The 15,206-nt window shown below is 35.5% G+C and overlaps 3 protein-coding genes across 3 annotated transcripts; 1 reads left to right on the forward strand and 2 right to left on the reverse strand.

Moving 5' to 3' along the window:
• Positions 1-650: 650 nt before the first annotated feature.
• Positions 651-8,309, reverse strand: LOC140813735 (uncharacterized). The gene is made up of 10 exons (XM_073172401.1): positions 8,187-8,309; positions 7,052-7,231; positions 6,463-6,583; positions 6,342-6,378; positions 5,929-5,978; positions 5,800-5,855; positions 4,523-4,675; positions 4,185-4,402; positions 2,196-3,646; positions 651-1,918 (listed from the first exon to the last, which is right to left on the reverse strand). The coding sequence occupies exons 1-10, from the start codon at positions 8,243-8,245 to the stop codon at positions 1,394-1,396; spliced, it is 2,850 nt and encodes a 949-aa protein (XP_073028502.1). The 5' UTR covers positions 8,246-8,309; the 3' UTR covers positions 651-1,393.
• A 2,510-nt stretch (positions 8,310-10,819) lies between these two features.
• LOC140814549 (11S globulin seed storage protein Ana o 2.0101-like) lies at positions 10,820-12,875 on the forward strand. Its single transcript, XM_073173569.1, has 4 exons — positions 10,820-11,271; positions 11,356-11,608; positions 11,697-12,179; positions 12,309-12,875. The coding sequence occupies exons 1-4, from the start codon at positions 10,835-10,837 to the stop codon at positions 12,681-12,683; spliced, it is 1,548 nt and encodes a 515-aa protein (XP_073029670.1). The 5' UTR covers positions 10,820-10,834; the 3' UTR covers positions 12,684-12,875.
• An 822-nt stretch (positions 12,876-13,697) lies between these two features.
• Positions 13,698-14,664, reverse strand: LOC140814151 (glutathione transferase GST 23-like). Its single transcript, XM_073173033.1, has 2 exons — positions 14,252-14,664; positions 13,698-14,167 (listed from the first exon to the last, which is right to left on the reverse strand). Exons 1-2 carry the CDS (start codon positions 14,567-14,569, stop codon positions 13,820-13,822), a joined length of 666 nt encoding a protein of 221 aa, XP_073029134.1. The 5' UTR covers positions 14,570-14,664; the 3' UTR covers positions 13,698-13,819.
• Between the last annotated feature and the right edge of the window lie 542 nt (positions 14,665-15,206).

Raw genomic sequence — 15,206 nt, forward strand, 5'->3', positions numbered from 1 at the left:
CACCGCATCACATTGGCTACCATTTTCTGTCACATTGAGGCCTTTTTCCTCAATGAATCGGGGAATGTGGAATCCGTTTCACACATGGTTTCCACAATTCCTTTCTCTAGAGGTACATTGTTCGAGTTTTCATCAATATCAATATTATAGTCCATAGCTTTCCATGCAGTATTCTTTGAAGTTTCTCCAACCAATAAATATAAAGATCAGGTTGAAATTGAATGTTTACAGGTGATTCTTAACTATGGAAAAGATATTGGTATATGTAATTTTCTGGATCCAAAATATACAACCATTTGATTTATATAATAGAATAAGTAAATGATATATAATAAAAGTGATTATAAAATACAAAATAAAAGATAAACAACACATTATGATAAATTATATGATGTTTGATATGATTTTAACTTGATTATAATTGTTAATTATTTACTAAAATGTCATCATTATATATTAATTAGTAATATATTCTTAAAATGATTGAATAAATAAATAAAATTTCTAGAATTAATTGATTTAAAACATTATAAATAAAATTAAAATATTATATTAATTATTAAATTTTCATTAATTCCAATTTCCGGAAAAAATTAAAAATCATTAATATTATAGAAAATAATTAGAAATGTTCTATAGACTATGAGAACAAGTTATAAAGTTTGTACATCATAATCAGCATTTAAAGGAATAAGAGTATCGTTTGCAGACTATAGAAGACGGCGCACGCTAATTATACCCCCCACCCTGCATCCTACTATCGGTCACACTCAGAGCATTATAAATGCAGCATGCGAGCCAATCCTGTAAAAGAAGCTAAAGGGGTTCATTAAACACCAATTAACATTGCCTCACAGGTGGAATGCTTGTCTCTTTCATATCTGAATTTCGATCTGCCAAAACCTAAATGGTAGTAGAAGTGTCCAACATATTCTCTATTCCTAAGGTAGACATGAAATAAATTATCGATTTTACACCTCACACCTCATTAGAATCTGATTGTTTTTGGAGTTGAGAAGGTAAGAAATGGTTATCAACACGTCTCACTGGTGGTGTAGTACGCGCATCAGCTAAGTTGGATATCACCTTACTTTTCTCTCCTGTGTCACGATCATTGTAATGCTTATTTCCCATCTCCAACTTTCCTTCCAATGGATGCAAGGTGGGAGCATAAGGTTTCTCATACTCAAGCATGACAACAGTTCTCTCAACTATCGGATTCTCATCAATATCAATCTGATGTAATCAATTGGAGTTTTTCACATTTACTTCAGCATTTGTAGAAGGATTTATTCCATTCACCTTCTGTTTTCCTTTTACAGTTGATCCATTCTCACCTGAATTTACAAGCGCTTTTGATGTTTTAATCTTCAATTCAGGCAGCATCACAGCTTTACTTCTGTCTAGGTTTTATGATAGCAGGTATTTTGTTCCTCTCAGGCCCCTCAGACAACTTCCTCTTTGATACTGATTCAGCACTTCGTGCCTTTGACAACATAACAGGAGGGTTGGTGATTGTTTTAGGCTCTGATAACCTCCTAATTAGCGCCATGGAAGCCTTAGAATCAGGTGTAACACCCTGACTATCTCTTTTCGGTTCAGATAATGATGATGCGGACCTAGTCAATCTATTAGCTGCCACATGACCCCCCTCATTTAGTTTACTGGATATGGAAGCTTTGAGTGGCACACTCGCTCTAACTGAAGTTCTAATTTTTGATCTCTGCGAGGGTGATGAGGACCCAGGCTCAGAATCACCGAACTTAGATCCTTTATCAGTGGCTGGAGATAGCTTTGTTGGCATTTGAGGTGAGAGTGAGGATGGTTTTGCAGAAGTGGTGGTGGAACTGCACCTCGACGCAATTCTCTTTTGCCTCTCCCGCTTTAAACCTTCAATTCTCTTCATTTCAGCCTCTTCCTGCAAAGAGTTGACCATTAGAATATAGGCAAAGCCTATCAAGAATATAATACAACATACCGGAAAATCGAACATGGTCTCCAAACATATACATATTATCCTCAAGACCTCGAATAATGAGAAATTGGAGGAAATAATAGGTAGGCCCCATATCCTAATGATGGTTAGTATTACTCCACCGTATCGGCAGTAAGAACATGCCGCTCACTTAAGTTTTGATTAGTCTAGTCGAGCAAGTAATATTTGAGATTGTAAAGCAAAAAGGAAAATATCATACCTTCTCTTTTTTCATTTTCTGCAGATCAGCTTTATAGGATCTCAGCCTCTCAGCACGGGCACGTGCATCTTCTAAAGGACTCATCTTTGAAGATTTGTCTTTCCTTATAGGACCTCCAGTTCTTTGCTTACTCAAAGGATCCGAGTTGACCTTCAATCTCTTATCCTTGTCTAATTTTCGTAATCCTCCCTTTGGGTCCGCAACTTCTTTCTTCCCTTTTTCCTGAGAACTCTCAGCACAGACCTGCATTTCATAGTCCTGAGTAAGGTCATATCCAATTGATCTCTTCTCAGTTCCACGTTCTGGCATTAAGCTTAAACCATCAGGTTCATAATTGACTACATTCCTAACATAATCAAAATTTTGTTGTGCTGATGGAATCTCAGAGCCCATACCAATAGCAGATCTATCCCTGCCTCCAACTTGATCTATTGACAGTGTACGAAATGGTACAATGAAAGACTCATCGGTCATTCCCTGAGAGGATTCTCCATCCATCTGATTGGTGGCAGCCTCAAAACAATTCACATCTAGTGCACCCAATGAATTTCGGAATTTTTGTTGGTTCTGTTGACTGCCAATAATAAAATCATCTGATCCCCTGGACCTAGGGAATGTTCGTTCATCAATTTCGTGGGTGCCATTAATCCTATCAACTTGTAAAGCACCTCGCCCCGGTGAACCATGAGCCAGTGGATCAGCACCCATTGGGTTTGCCCGTATTTTTGTATTATTTTGCATGGCTAGCATGCCCTTGTTGTAAGCACCAGCATGCTCATCACCTTCCTGGAGTAAACAGTTCTGAAAAGCCTGCCAATGCGTATCATCAGCATCTTTTCCAAAATTAGAAACTACATTGTTGAAACTCAAATTATCCAAAGAATTCATATGGCTTCCTTTATTTCTCAAAGATCTGTTACTATTTTGATGGATCATCTCAAGACCATCACTCTTAGAACTTTTATATTCTCCATCAGTGTCAGTATCTGAATCTGAGTTGGATTCATTGCCAGATTTCTTCTCTTTCGAAGTTATATAATTAATATTTCGTATAACAACCGTGCCAGATTGTTTTTTATTAGATCCTCCACTTTTTCTATGCGGTTTACGGCTGTCTGGAAACTCTGCACTAATTTGCATATCATCCAATGATCTAGTTCTCTCAATATCTGACATTTCTGAACCATTATTATCCCTACCATCACTTGATTGCTTTCTATGCCCTGATTGATGACCAAAATTTGATGAGGTGTGCTCCATGGGCCAATGAGGTGGCTGAAAAAAGGGGCCACTGCCTGCGTAAGTCGGACAGTATGGCATTCCTTGAACAGGGTATGCAGGAAATACTGGTTGGGCACCGGGGGGATTATTCAGAGGCCACGAAGGAAAAACTAGATGAGGAAACTGTCCCTGGAAATATTCTTGTTGACCATTTGGAGCTGAGTTATCTGCTGGAGCAGTGGAAATAAACATTACATATCTATGATATCCTGAATGGATTCATGTTTGTTCACAAACAAGCATGAAAAAAAATACCATGTCACACTAAGACTCTATGATGCTTGCTTCATTTCATGTTGACTCTTGAGTCACCAAGGCTATGTTTGAAACTTGAATTCCATTGAGGAAACCACTAAGAAAGTATTTCTTTGGTATGGAAGGAATAAAATTAGTTTAGTGCTGGCTCCAGCATGATTAGAGATACTTGCTGATTCTACAATTATCACTCTATTTTCTTGATATTCGATTAAACAAGATATTTTTGTAGATTAACATCAATTTTCTTCAAATTTAAGATCGTCATACATTTCCTTCCTGAAATAACTAGTGCATACGATACAAACCCTGCATCCTGGTTATCCACAGAAATATGACAAAATGAAAATTATGAATCAACAAAGAAATCAAATTTAAGCCAAACAGAAACCAATAGTATGTTCTTTTCACCGGAAATTTGTGTGTAACACCTCACAAAGACTTGATTTTTACCTTCATTATTGGTCGAGCATGATTTCCCATTACTCTCTGTAGCCAGCTCATGGTTTGGCTCATCATGTTTGTCAGTAGTGCCAGACAAAAAAATACCAGATGCATTTATTGCAGAAAACTCTGATCGAGTGGCCAACACTTCTGATGCTTCAAGTTCAAGCCATTGACCAGTTTCATCTTTACTCTTCCACAGATTTATGAATCTTGAGCATGCTTCTCTGTCACGTGGATATAGCCAATTCAAGGAAATTTCCAAGCATATAGAAGTGTCAGGTTATGTATGGATCAATGCCTAGTCTTTTACATACTTATCAGGAAGAGGTCGAGAAGGAGCTTACAGTAATCGCGTGGCCCCAAAGCTCTCAGCAAATGATAAAAGTGGCGTCACGTGATCAATTTCAAAACCAGCTGCCACAGCACGAGCAAATGCCATACCTTGTTGTTTTTTTAGCACTGTTTTGCGTGTTTCGAGGATTTTCAAAAGCTGAACTCTGATTCAATAGGAAAAGGTGACAGTCAGGATATCAGATATCTCATTGCGTTTACATTCATCTCCTTTCTCATCTAAACATGATCTACAAGCTTTGATAAGTTCAACAAATCAAAGGTCATAGCAATCACATTGGCCATAGACTTTTATAGTCCGTGTGAGTCAAATTCATTGAATATTTCTACCCGCCAAAATCCCCAAGAAATTCTTTTTATTGTGATATTTCCAAAGACGACAGATAACAAGTAAAGTGGAAGATAGCAATAAATCACTATGGTTAAGTAGATCATTTCAATAAAATAATATGACATAAATTCTTTCCAATATCTCCAATCACGGAGTATATGAGCAATTTCTATCAAACATTTTATTTTTAAACCAAGAACCTACGGCTTTTCAGGAATGTTAACTACTATAAAATTCTCAAAAGGCAGGACATGGATCTAATAAAACAACGCCAAAAAGTGCATGCAATCAAACTAGGAAGAAGATCCTTTCCCTGCCTTTTTATTTCTTTTTCTTTTTATTCATTTAGGTGTGTGAACCTGAAAATTCAAGAAAAAAAATGTTTTGTTCACCTTTTCATAAATTTAATATTTTCTAGTGCTAATCAAAATCCCATGAAAACACCACGCAATTTTTTAAAACTTGAAGTAAAAGCTCCAACTATAAACCAAGGCACTAAAATCAAATTCCCTCCACTCTATTGCATAATGGACCATCATCTTTTGGCAAAAAAATGGCAAGACACAAATTATGAAAGCCAAAGTATTCAGATGAAGAAAAACTTTCGAAAGAAAAATAAAAAAATTTATTCGCACGTCAACATAGTGTTGCAAATGACAAGATGGAATTGAAAACCAATCAAAACTTTAAAGAACGATGCCACAAACTTAAGTATCATGAAGTAGAACTTTTGAGTGGAAGTATAATATATCCTTTGGACCTTTGCACATCAGTAATCAGTTTTGATATTGTAAGCCTCACGAGCCATGTTAAGATTGACACAACCTCAAGCCTGGTAAAGCTTAATCCATGAAATAAGCTAACAGTCATGCATAAACAAAATGTATTACGAAACAATGGCATTGCATGGAATATCCTACAATGCATTGAAGTACATACTTAGAATTTCCCTCCTGCAAGCATGACCCATCAGCTTCAGGAAGTGGTGCCTCGGGCTGTCAGGAAATCAAAAGTGTGAAAGATGGTAATTAAGAGATAGAAGGAAGAGCTTATAGAGTTCTTAGTCACCTTGTAAAGAACAATTGCTTTCTCCTCATTATCAAGTAAATATTTGTTTCCTGTATGTTATTTTAGAGCGCAAAGAGTAAATGTTATGTCTCTCCATTTGTTAAGATATAAATCCATTTCTCAAGCAGCAACCACTTGTAAATACATACACTTGTCATCCAAATGATAAACATTTGTAGACCAGTCATCAGCACAGGTAAGGAGGGACTGTTGTAATCAACATGTTAATTCTATTTTCTGTTGCTTCTACGGTATCATGTAATTCAAAAATGAACAGGCATAGCAGATCAAAAGTAAAGAAGAGAATAAGCTTGTAGTTAACATACATAGCCAAGACCTGTTCACCAGAAAGCATGCTACGTTACAAAATGACCCATCTTAGTAAACACGGATAATATTGTCTTCTAAGATACCTTCAGATCCTCTCATGGTTTCTTGATGATCTTCCAGCTGTCAAAATAAATAAAGAATAGAATTAAATCAATCTGCCTTATGATGAACATAGAGAAATCATTCCATTGATCAGTAGTTTACAATGGTTTGCCCTATATCTTTGCAACTCTGAGTGATGATTGCCTCCTCAATCTGTAAGATCTCAGTTTCTAATGTGTGCACACGTTCCAAGATTTCCGGCGTGCTCACAAAACGAACAAACCTGTGTGAAATAGTATACATCAAGAGTTTCTCAAAAGATGTGAAAAGAAGATAGTAGCAAGCCCTTAGAGTTGGTACATAGTTTCTCATCCTTTAAAGGGATTTTTCAAGTCAAGAAATAACATCGATCAATTATCACTAGGGACTGGTTGGTCACCTAGCATACATCACATAATCCAGATGGATCACTGGGAACTGTAATAAGATATATAAAGGACAAATAGTAATCGACATTTTTAAAGGGCAAAAAATATTTCTGCAGAAATTTCTGCTTTTCTTTCCTACGCATAAGGTGGCTATAAGCTATCACCACTTCACACTGGTAAAGATTATTAAGTCAGTGTTCTAAAATTATATCTCATGAGTACGGGAAGAGTTTCACTTTTGATTTTTGACGATAGCACCATAAGTATAAATGTGGCAAGACTGATAACCTAGACATTAATATGATATTGCATCCTCAGCAAACCTTTGAAGAGTTGCTTTCGTAAACCAAGCTGCATCACTTCCATTTTTCGGCTCAAGTAAAATTGAATAACCACCTTTCGATATTTGATCTTGGGCAGTCTTCAGATGGGAGAGAAAAGGATTCAGCAATCCCGAAGCAATTTTTTCTTTCTTGTCATTTGATATGATGATCAAATCACACCTGTTCGTGAAAACGGTCAAACTCAAGACATACAAATAACAAGACCTAAACCTAAATACTGTCACCAGATTTCAACTGCAGTTTCTTTCTTCTCGTTATACACAGTAGTTTGCTAAAACTATCAGAGTCTATTGACACTATAAAACGAAATGAAGATAAAAATTGTCAATATTCCGATTACAACAAAAAATACCTTAAATCTCTTCATATCCCAAAACATTTTAGGAAAAAGGGTAGCCTAGTTCTCCCAAAATAAAAATTATCTTTCATAAGAAATAGTGAACTAAGTAATCTTGTCAAATCATAGACTTGGACTTACCTCCAACCCAAGCTAGCTTAAGAAAAAGATTGTTCAAGTCAATATATACAACTCTGAAGAACTTAATCTCGCCGACGTGGGACATCTAACAAATCTCAATAAAAAATCACTAAAAAACAGCTAAATACAAACACTGAATTATTTTTATGACCAACTCATTCCCCCCCTTCGCCCAAACCCGGTGAAAAATTTGTTTTCTCGAGAAAATCAAGTGATCAGAATTCTCCTACTATAAATAGAGTCTTTTATCGTCCGCATGCAATTATAATCTTCGTTAATCAACAGTTAACATCAACTACAAAGCCATCAAATTACGTACACACCTGTCATCACAAAAGACAAATCGATTTTTCCCAAATCTGAACTAAAAAACAAATGAGCATTACATGTACATTTAAGTTACATACACTATCCAAGAAGCTCTAACGAAAGTTTCACACATGAATGCTACGCAATCCAAAATTCCCAAACAACAACGGACAAAACAAATCCTTAAACAGCCAAAATCTAATAATGCAATAACCCAACGTCATCTTCAATCATTCCCCAGATCACTATAAAAATACACGCACGCACGCACCGAAATAAAATCTCATTCACATAAAAACTACAAGTGGCAATTAACAAAACACATACCGAGTTCTAGTCGGAGTGAGATGAAAAACAGCCGATCTCAGCTGAGCACTCGGCTTCATTTCCAGCCGATAAAATGAGCTTCGAGGAAATTCACAAAACAATGCTTCAGATCTCACAGAGAGATAAATCCTGCAAGCCAAAAAACATGTAAATCTACGAAAAACATCGGAAAATAGGAAATAAAAAAGCAGCATAGATGATAGATTGAAGGGAAGGAGAGAAGAGGAAGAACTCACCGAGCTTCTTGGTAAAGCTGCTTGCATTTACATTCTGTGAGAGAGGGGGAGAGAATTTATGCGAAGGACTTCGGATGGCTGACATAGAAAAAGGCCGAAACTGCTCAAACATTTATGTAATGGTTTGGAAATTTATTTTATGTAAAGTAATGAACGGGCGGCTCATGCGGGTTTATTTCATTGAAACTTGTTCATATGATAAGATGACGACCAAAATTTGTTCATATATATATATATATGACTCATTTTTTTTTCTAATTGTATGTGTGGTAAGATTTTATCTGTTGAAATAAAATGAGGTTAGTATCGACATACGTAGGATCTCATCTACCATTCATACGAGTCGCACACAACTGTATTTAGGATGGGCCGATCATTGGGTTTAAGATTGGCACAAAATTTTGAATTAAATATGTATACATATAAAACACCATGTTTTTAATGACCACGTTGGCATTCGCAATTGTTAGTATTGGACATTCGAGAAAATATTAATAAAAAAAATCGAATTCTTTCTTTTTGGTCACACGTTCATCAACTCTTTTCCTAACGTATGCCTAGTATATTATATCTTGCAGAGTAGTGTGAAAGTTGTTTTATCGATCATGACATTTTTGAAAAAGAAATCCAAAGATGTCCGCATTCAAATGATTATAATTAGAAATCGAGAGATGCGACCGATTGAATCGTAAATAGTTTTTTTTGTCTTAAAATCAATAATACTTTACTTTCATATCACATTTTAAAAAATAGTAGTAAACTTTAGATTTAGAATTACAATCGAAAATTGATGAATAAAAACATATATTGAATAGGAATTTCGATACGCACTCGTTTCTATTCAATATATGTTCTTAATTCTAAATCTAAAGTCACTAGTACTTTTTAAAACGTCTGAAAGTAAAGTAATAATTATTTTAAGACAAAAAAAAAACTATTTTACGATTCAAATTAATTTTGCATTTGACCAATTTTCCTAAAGATATATGCGACAAACCCGTTACTTTTGCATTTGACCAATCTTCCTAAAGATTCATTTAATTCCAAAAAAACAAAACAAAAACTTATCACGGTCAACATTTACAATAAAGTGTGTATTATAGACGATGATATTCAAATTACTTTATTGGTTCTAGGATTTTGTTTTCGGGATCTCGTGAATATAATTTTGGGAAAATAGAAATATTTTTGAGATGTTAAAATAACAAAAGAAATGTTTGATGATCTTAATTTTAGGGTTTATTTTGAATAATAAAGTTTACTTTACAAATAATGATTATATGGAAGATCATGTGAAAAGTGGAGAAAATATAAATGTGGGGAAGAAAGTTATGAATAAGATGCTAATTTTTTTATTTTTTTTTATTTGGAATGAAAAAACATATATTTTTTTGGGAGAAAAGTGAACAACGTGTTTGTGCTTTATTTTCAAATATATAAAGCCATATGTATCTTGTGATACAATATCATGAATTTTTATTACGAGTTAACTCTACCATATTTACAATAAAAAATAATATTTTTAACATAAAAAGTAATATTTTTATGAATGATTCAGACAGAATATTTGTCTCAAAAAATTGACATGTGATACCGTCTCATATGAATTTTCGTGTATTTCTAAAAATGTAGATTGTAGCTCCTTGATTATTATTTATTATCTTTTATAAATCAATATTTTAGTTTTACAATGTTCTCCGAGTTTGGTAGTTGTATGGTCTGATCTAATTATATTATACTGAATAATAATGAATTTTGTTGTCATTAGAGGAGATGCCGTATTAAAGAGTGAGATTTTGCATTCCGGCCCTCAGTTTTTTTTGGGTCATTTTCCATCCGAAACAATTAAATATATCGAATATTATTTATTTAAAGTTGATATTTTTCTATATGACTCATATATCAAAAATAAAATATATATTAAAATTTATCTAAGCAAAAATATACGGAAAACTCTAATTTTGAAATATTGGGTGTCATTTTCTTTTAGTTTTATTTTGATTTATTTTAATATATGTAATGTAGGTTTATTTGCATAGAATAAAATCAATGTTAAATAAACAATATTCAATGAGACTGGAAACTTCTGGCCAAAAAATTAAAAATTTTAAAAAAAATTGATAAGTTACAACATTAAATATCAGAAGAATAATTTACATAACTTGTTAAATAACAAATTTCCAAAAAAATTTAATAAAAGAAAGAAAGAACATAGCCGTGAAGTGGGGTGTAATTCAAGAAAAATAGAATGTCATTCAATTGCTCTCATCTTCTTGCTGCCACATACGAAAAACCATCCTCATGTGTACGTAAATTCAGCAGACCATCTTCAATCCATGCAGAAGAAATAAATACACATGCACAGACCCAAAAGCCATCTGTTTCACCGATCACTTTACGTGTCAAATCCTAATGAAATCCTCCACTGCTATAAATGTCTTCACACTTTCAGTTCGCCACTTCACCACCGAGAATACCCTCCCTCTGCTTTCTAAACTTCCAGCCATGGCTAATTCACTTTTGCTCCCTCTTAGCCTCGTTTTAATGTTCTCGTTCCACGGCTGCATCGCTCAGCTTGAACTTTCACAGCGGCAGTTCTGGCAGAATTTACAGGAGCAGCAGCAGCATCGCCTCCGGGCCAAGACCCAATGCAGGATTGAACGGCTGAATGCTCGTGAACCAAGCCGGAAGTACAATTATGATGCCGGACATTACGAGATTTGGGATTCAAATAGTGAGGATTTCGAGTGTGCTGGTATTGAGTTTGTTCGGTATGTAATCCAGCCCAAGGGCCTGTATCTTCCTCACTACATTAATGCCCCTGGACTCATCTACGTTACTGAAGGCAGGTTTTTGTACATGCGGGATTATCATTTATAATGTGTTTGAGATCATCTTTTCAATGTGTTCATGTGGGAAAACTTTACAGGAAGTGGGATCCATGGAGTCGTGTTTCCAGGGTGTGCTGAGACATTCGAATCAGACTCTAGCTTCTCTTCTTCAGAGGGTCATGAATCAAGATACCGTGATAGACATCAGAAGCTTCGGAGGTTCCGAAAAGGAGATGTCCTGGCTTTGCCTCAGGCCCTCACCTACTGGATTTATAATGACAAGAACACCCCGATCACCATTGTGGCACTTGTTGACGTTGGTAATGATAACAACCAACTTGATTTGCAATTCAGGGTAAGATATGAATAGTCGATAATTTCAAGAAATTTATTATTTGCCTTAGTTTTGGCATTTTAGACAAAATATACTCTTGGTTGTGTAGAAATTCTTCCTAGCTGGAAAGCCGCAAGCATCCCAAAGCCAAGGTGAATACAGAGAGAGCAGGAGGTCAAGAGAACAAGGATCCCAAGGCGGGAGAGGTCGTGAGGAAGAGCAGGAAAAGGGGAACATATTCGCTGGGTTTGATCAGGACCTTCTGGCGGAAGCTTTGGATGTCGACACGCAGATAATAAACAAATTGCAATCCAGGGAAGACGAAAGGGGGGTCATAGTCCGTGCTGAGAAGCTCCGTTTGGCTTTGCCCGAGTTTGAAGAAGAGCGAGAAAGAGAACGAGAGCCTGGGAGCGAAGGATACAACGGACTTGAGGAAACATTTTGCTCCGCAAAGATTAGGGAGAACATAGATCATCCTGCCAGGGCCGATGTTTACAACCCACGTGGGGGACGGCTAAGCACGGTCAACAGCCATTCTCTTCCTATTCTCAGCTACCTCCGCCTTAGTGCTCAGAAAGGTGTCCTCTATAAGGTAAAAATTGGCAAGTCATTCCAAAATCTAGATGACTATCTGTGCCTTTGTCATAGTATGGTTAGGAGAATTGAGATTGTTTGGCATATTTAAGAAGCTATAAAATAATGTAACAACTTTTATCTGCAGAACGCAATAATGACACCACACTGGAGCACGAACTCCCACAGCGCAATGTATGTCACCAGAGGAAGCGCGAGGATTCAAGTGGTCGGAAACAACGGAAGACGCGTGTTTGATGAGGATGTAAACCAAGGGCAGCTTCTTGTCATGCCACAAAACTTTGTTGTTGTAAAGAAAGCAAGCAACGAAGGCTTCGAATGGATTACATTCAAAACAAACGATAATGCGATCAGCAACCAACTTGCCGGGCGTCTCTCAGCCATCCGGGCCATGCCTATCGATGTTTTGACGAATTCATATGGCTTTTCGAGGGAGGATGCCTGGGATTTGAAGTACAAAAGAGAAGAAGCAACACTGTTTAGTCCAGGGTCAGAGTCTTGAGAATATGATGCTTACATATATCGTCAAAAATATATGGGAATGATCTGTGAAGGTTAATTTCTCTATGTTTGAGAGAATAAATAATCACCTTATGGATGTGGGGAAGTTTGCTTCTTGTTTAATGTAGAAAATGTGGTTTATGTTCCATGTGTACGTAGTAATAAAAGAAAAAAAGTTTTTACTTTCTTGAAATGGTCTGAATTAATTAGTGTATTTGCAAGTAATTTGAACTACTTGTAATCTAATCAGAACTGAGTTTCAAGAATCCCACGATCGATTCCATACTTTGTCAATTTGTTGTACACATAAATCACTAGAAAAGTCTGCAAGTTGGTTTGCGCCACAACATCAACAAAAAACTGTCACAGTAATTTGAAACTTCAAGGACTTCAACCTGTCAATTGGGAGGCATACATTGTCGGGTACCAGTTCTTCTACAGTTGTTGGATTTAAGAAAAAGTAGTACAAATGATGGAGAACGAATATATTTATGGTGCTTCAACTATAAAATAAAAAAATCCAATCCTGCTGAGGATTGTTCACGAAGGAAATTAATTATATATTTTTAATTATATGTATACTTAACTGTCTATGTCACATTTGATATTATATTACATCTGGTATGATTTTATGCAAGAACATCAGAACCCTACAATCATTTTCTTTTAATTCTATGTTACACCTGATGATGATCTACATAAAAACATATGGAATTCACAATATATTTATTTGGATTCAGAACATCATTTGATATTTTTTTGTACAAAATCATATCATTATTGCTATTTGAAATATGAATACAATTAAAAAAATGGGCAAAAACTTGTGTGAGACGGTCTCACGAGTCGTATTTGTGAGACGGATCTCTTATTTGGGTCATCCATGAAAAAAGTATTACTTTTATGCTAAAAGTATTACTTTTATTGTGAATATGGGTAGGATTGACCCGTCTCACAGATTAAGATCCGTGAGATGGTCTCACGTGAGACTCACTCTAAAAATGAAAACCACAAATTCAACACAGGATTGTCTTATAAACTTAGCAATTTTATTGATGATGATTTGTGACAAATTCAATACGACAAATAACACATTGAATTCAACGACAAAATTTGAATTACAAAATAATAATATTTTCACATAAATGTCTTTCGACACCATTGAAAATAAGTCTTCATCTCCTCTTTAGACGGCATATATTCACCCTTGATTGCCTCATGATCAAGAAAATTATGAATCCAAGCAATCAAGGATGGATATTTCGAAGGATCGAGAATCTTAAAACAAGCGATTTCCTCCCAGACAGGCAACACATACGAAATGAATCCAAGAACTAGATCTAAGTACCCGATTGTTTCCCCCCCGAAGAACGTATTCCCCCTCAGAATCTCTTCCATCTTTTGCAATACATCCATGGCCAATTTCAATCTTTCCTCTTGTATTTCTCCCTCTGAAAAAAGGAGTCCCTTTAAAGCTGGGAAAACCTGAAGAACACAAGTATTAAATTAGTCCTGATTCATGTAAAAATGTTAATAATTAATTACAAGCTAAGTATATATTTATTATACCTTCTCTTCGGCAAACTTAACCCAAAATCGTGCTTGGGCTCTTTCGAGAGGATGTTGAGGCAGCAGGGGGTTATTTGTCCAAGCCTCGTCGATGTACTCCAGTATAATACATGACTCTGGCAAAGGTTTTCCATTGTGAACAAGAACTGGGACCAGGGCATACACAGGGTTAAGCTCAAAAATCAAAGGACTCTTGTCGAAAATATCTTCTTCTATGTATTCATATTCGACTCCCTTTAGTTTCAGCGCCCACCTAACCCTGTGAACGAATGGACTAACCCAAAACCCTACCACTTTCACACCCTCTTTGTTTTCCATGGAATGAATGGGATGGGAGAGGAAGATCAAGATGGATGTCACGCCTAGCTATTGATTATACTATGGGGAATTAATAACTTAGTTGAAACATTGTAATATCTCTGCTATATATAAAGATTGAGGTCAGAATATAGGTTGCTTACGGCATGGCTGAGCCAAAGCCTTATGCCAAGGATCAAGCTGTCCGATTTTACAACATCAATTAATTTTTACCAAGATACTCTATTCATTATATTATATTAATTAAATTCATCTTTAATGAATTTTTCTTCCATTGAAAATATTGTTTGAACTTACTCCTTTTCAAACTGGGTGGATGAGAGAAATATTATTTGAACTTTCTGCTATTCAAACTTGGTGGATGAGAGAAATTAATCTTAGTCCCCATAGATGCATAGTATATTTGACCAGACAAGTTTACATTTTGGGACTGAAATTTTTCCCCAACAATACAAGATTCGATGCTTTAAAAAATAATAATAAATAGTAGAGCATCATTTTATTCTTCAGAAATAATAAATTAATAAAGCCTCATTTTATACGTCGGTTTCATCTAATTTTGTAGTACCAAATATAATTTATATATAATAATTTGGATTTATGTATCATAATTTTGATTCGAACAGATCATGTAGTT

Source organism: Primulina eburnea, chromosome 15, assembly GCF_022965805.1.
Source record: "Primulina eburnea isolate SZY01 chromosome 15, ASM2296580v1, whole genome shotgun sequence".
Classification (NCBI taxonomy): Eukaryota; Viridiplantae; Streptophyta; class Magnoliopsida; order Lamiales; family Gesneriaceae; genus Primulina; species Primulina eburnea.

Excerpts from the sequence above, each read along its gene's own strand:
- LOC140814549 (XM_073173569.1), top strand. The coding sequence starts at position 10,835 with ATGAAATCCTCCACTGCTATAAATGTCTTCACACTTTCAGTTCGCCAC. Across the intron at positions 11,272-11,355 it reads ATCTACGTTACTGAAGGCAG|TGGGATCCATGGAGTCGTGT; the intron begins GTTTTTGTACAT and ends CTTTACAGGAAG. Across the intron at positions 11,609-11,696 it reads AACTTGATTTGCAATTCAGG|AAATTCTTCCTAGCTGGAAA; the intron begins GTAAGATATGAA and ends TTGGTTGTGTAG.
- LOC140814151 (XM_073173033.1), bottom strand. The coding sequence starts at position 14,569 with ATGGAAAACAAAGAGGGTGTGAAAGTGGTAGGGTTTTGGGTTAGTCCA. Across the intron at positions 14,168-14,251 it reads TTAAGTTTGCCGAAGAGAAG|GTTTTCCCAGCTTTAAAGGG; the intron begins GTATAATAAATA and ends TGTGTTCTTCAG.
- LOC140813735 (XM_073172401.1), bottom strand. The coding sequence starts at position 8,245 with ATGAAGCCGAGTGCTCAGCTGAGATCGGCTGTTTTTCATCTCACTCCG. Across the intron at positions 4,676-5,799 it reads TTGCAGGAGGGAAATTCTAA|AGTTCAGCTTTTGAAAATCC; the intron begins GTATGTACTTCA and ends CTATTGAATCAG. Across the intron at positions 3,647-4,184 it reads ATGCTCGACCAATAATGAAG|CAGATAACTCAGCTCCAAAT; the intron begins GTAAAAATCAAG and ends CCACTGCTCCAG.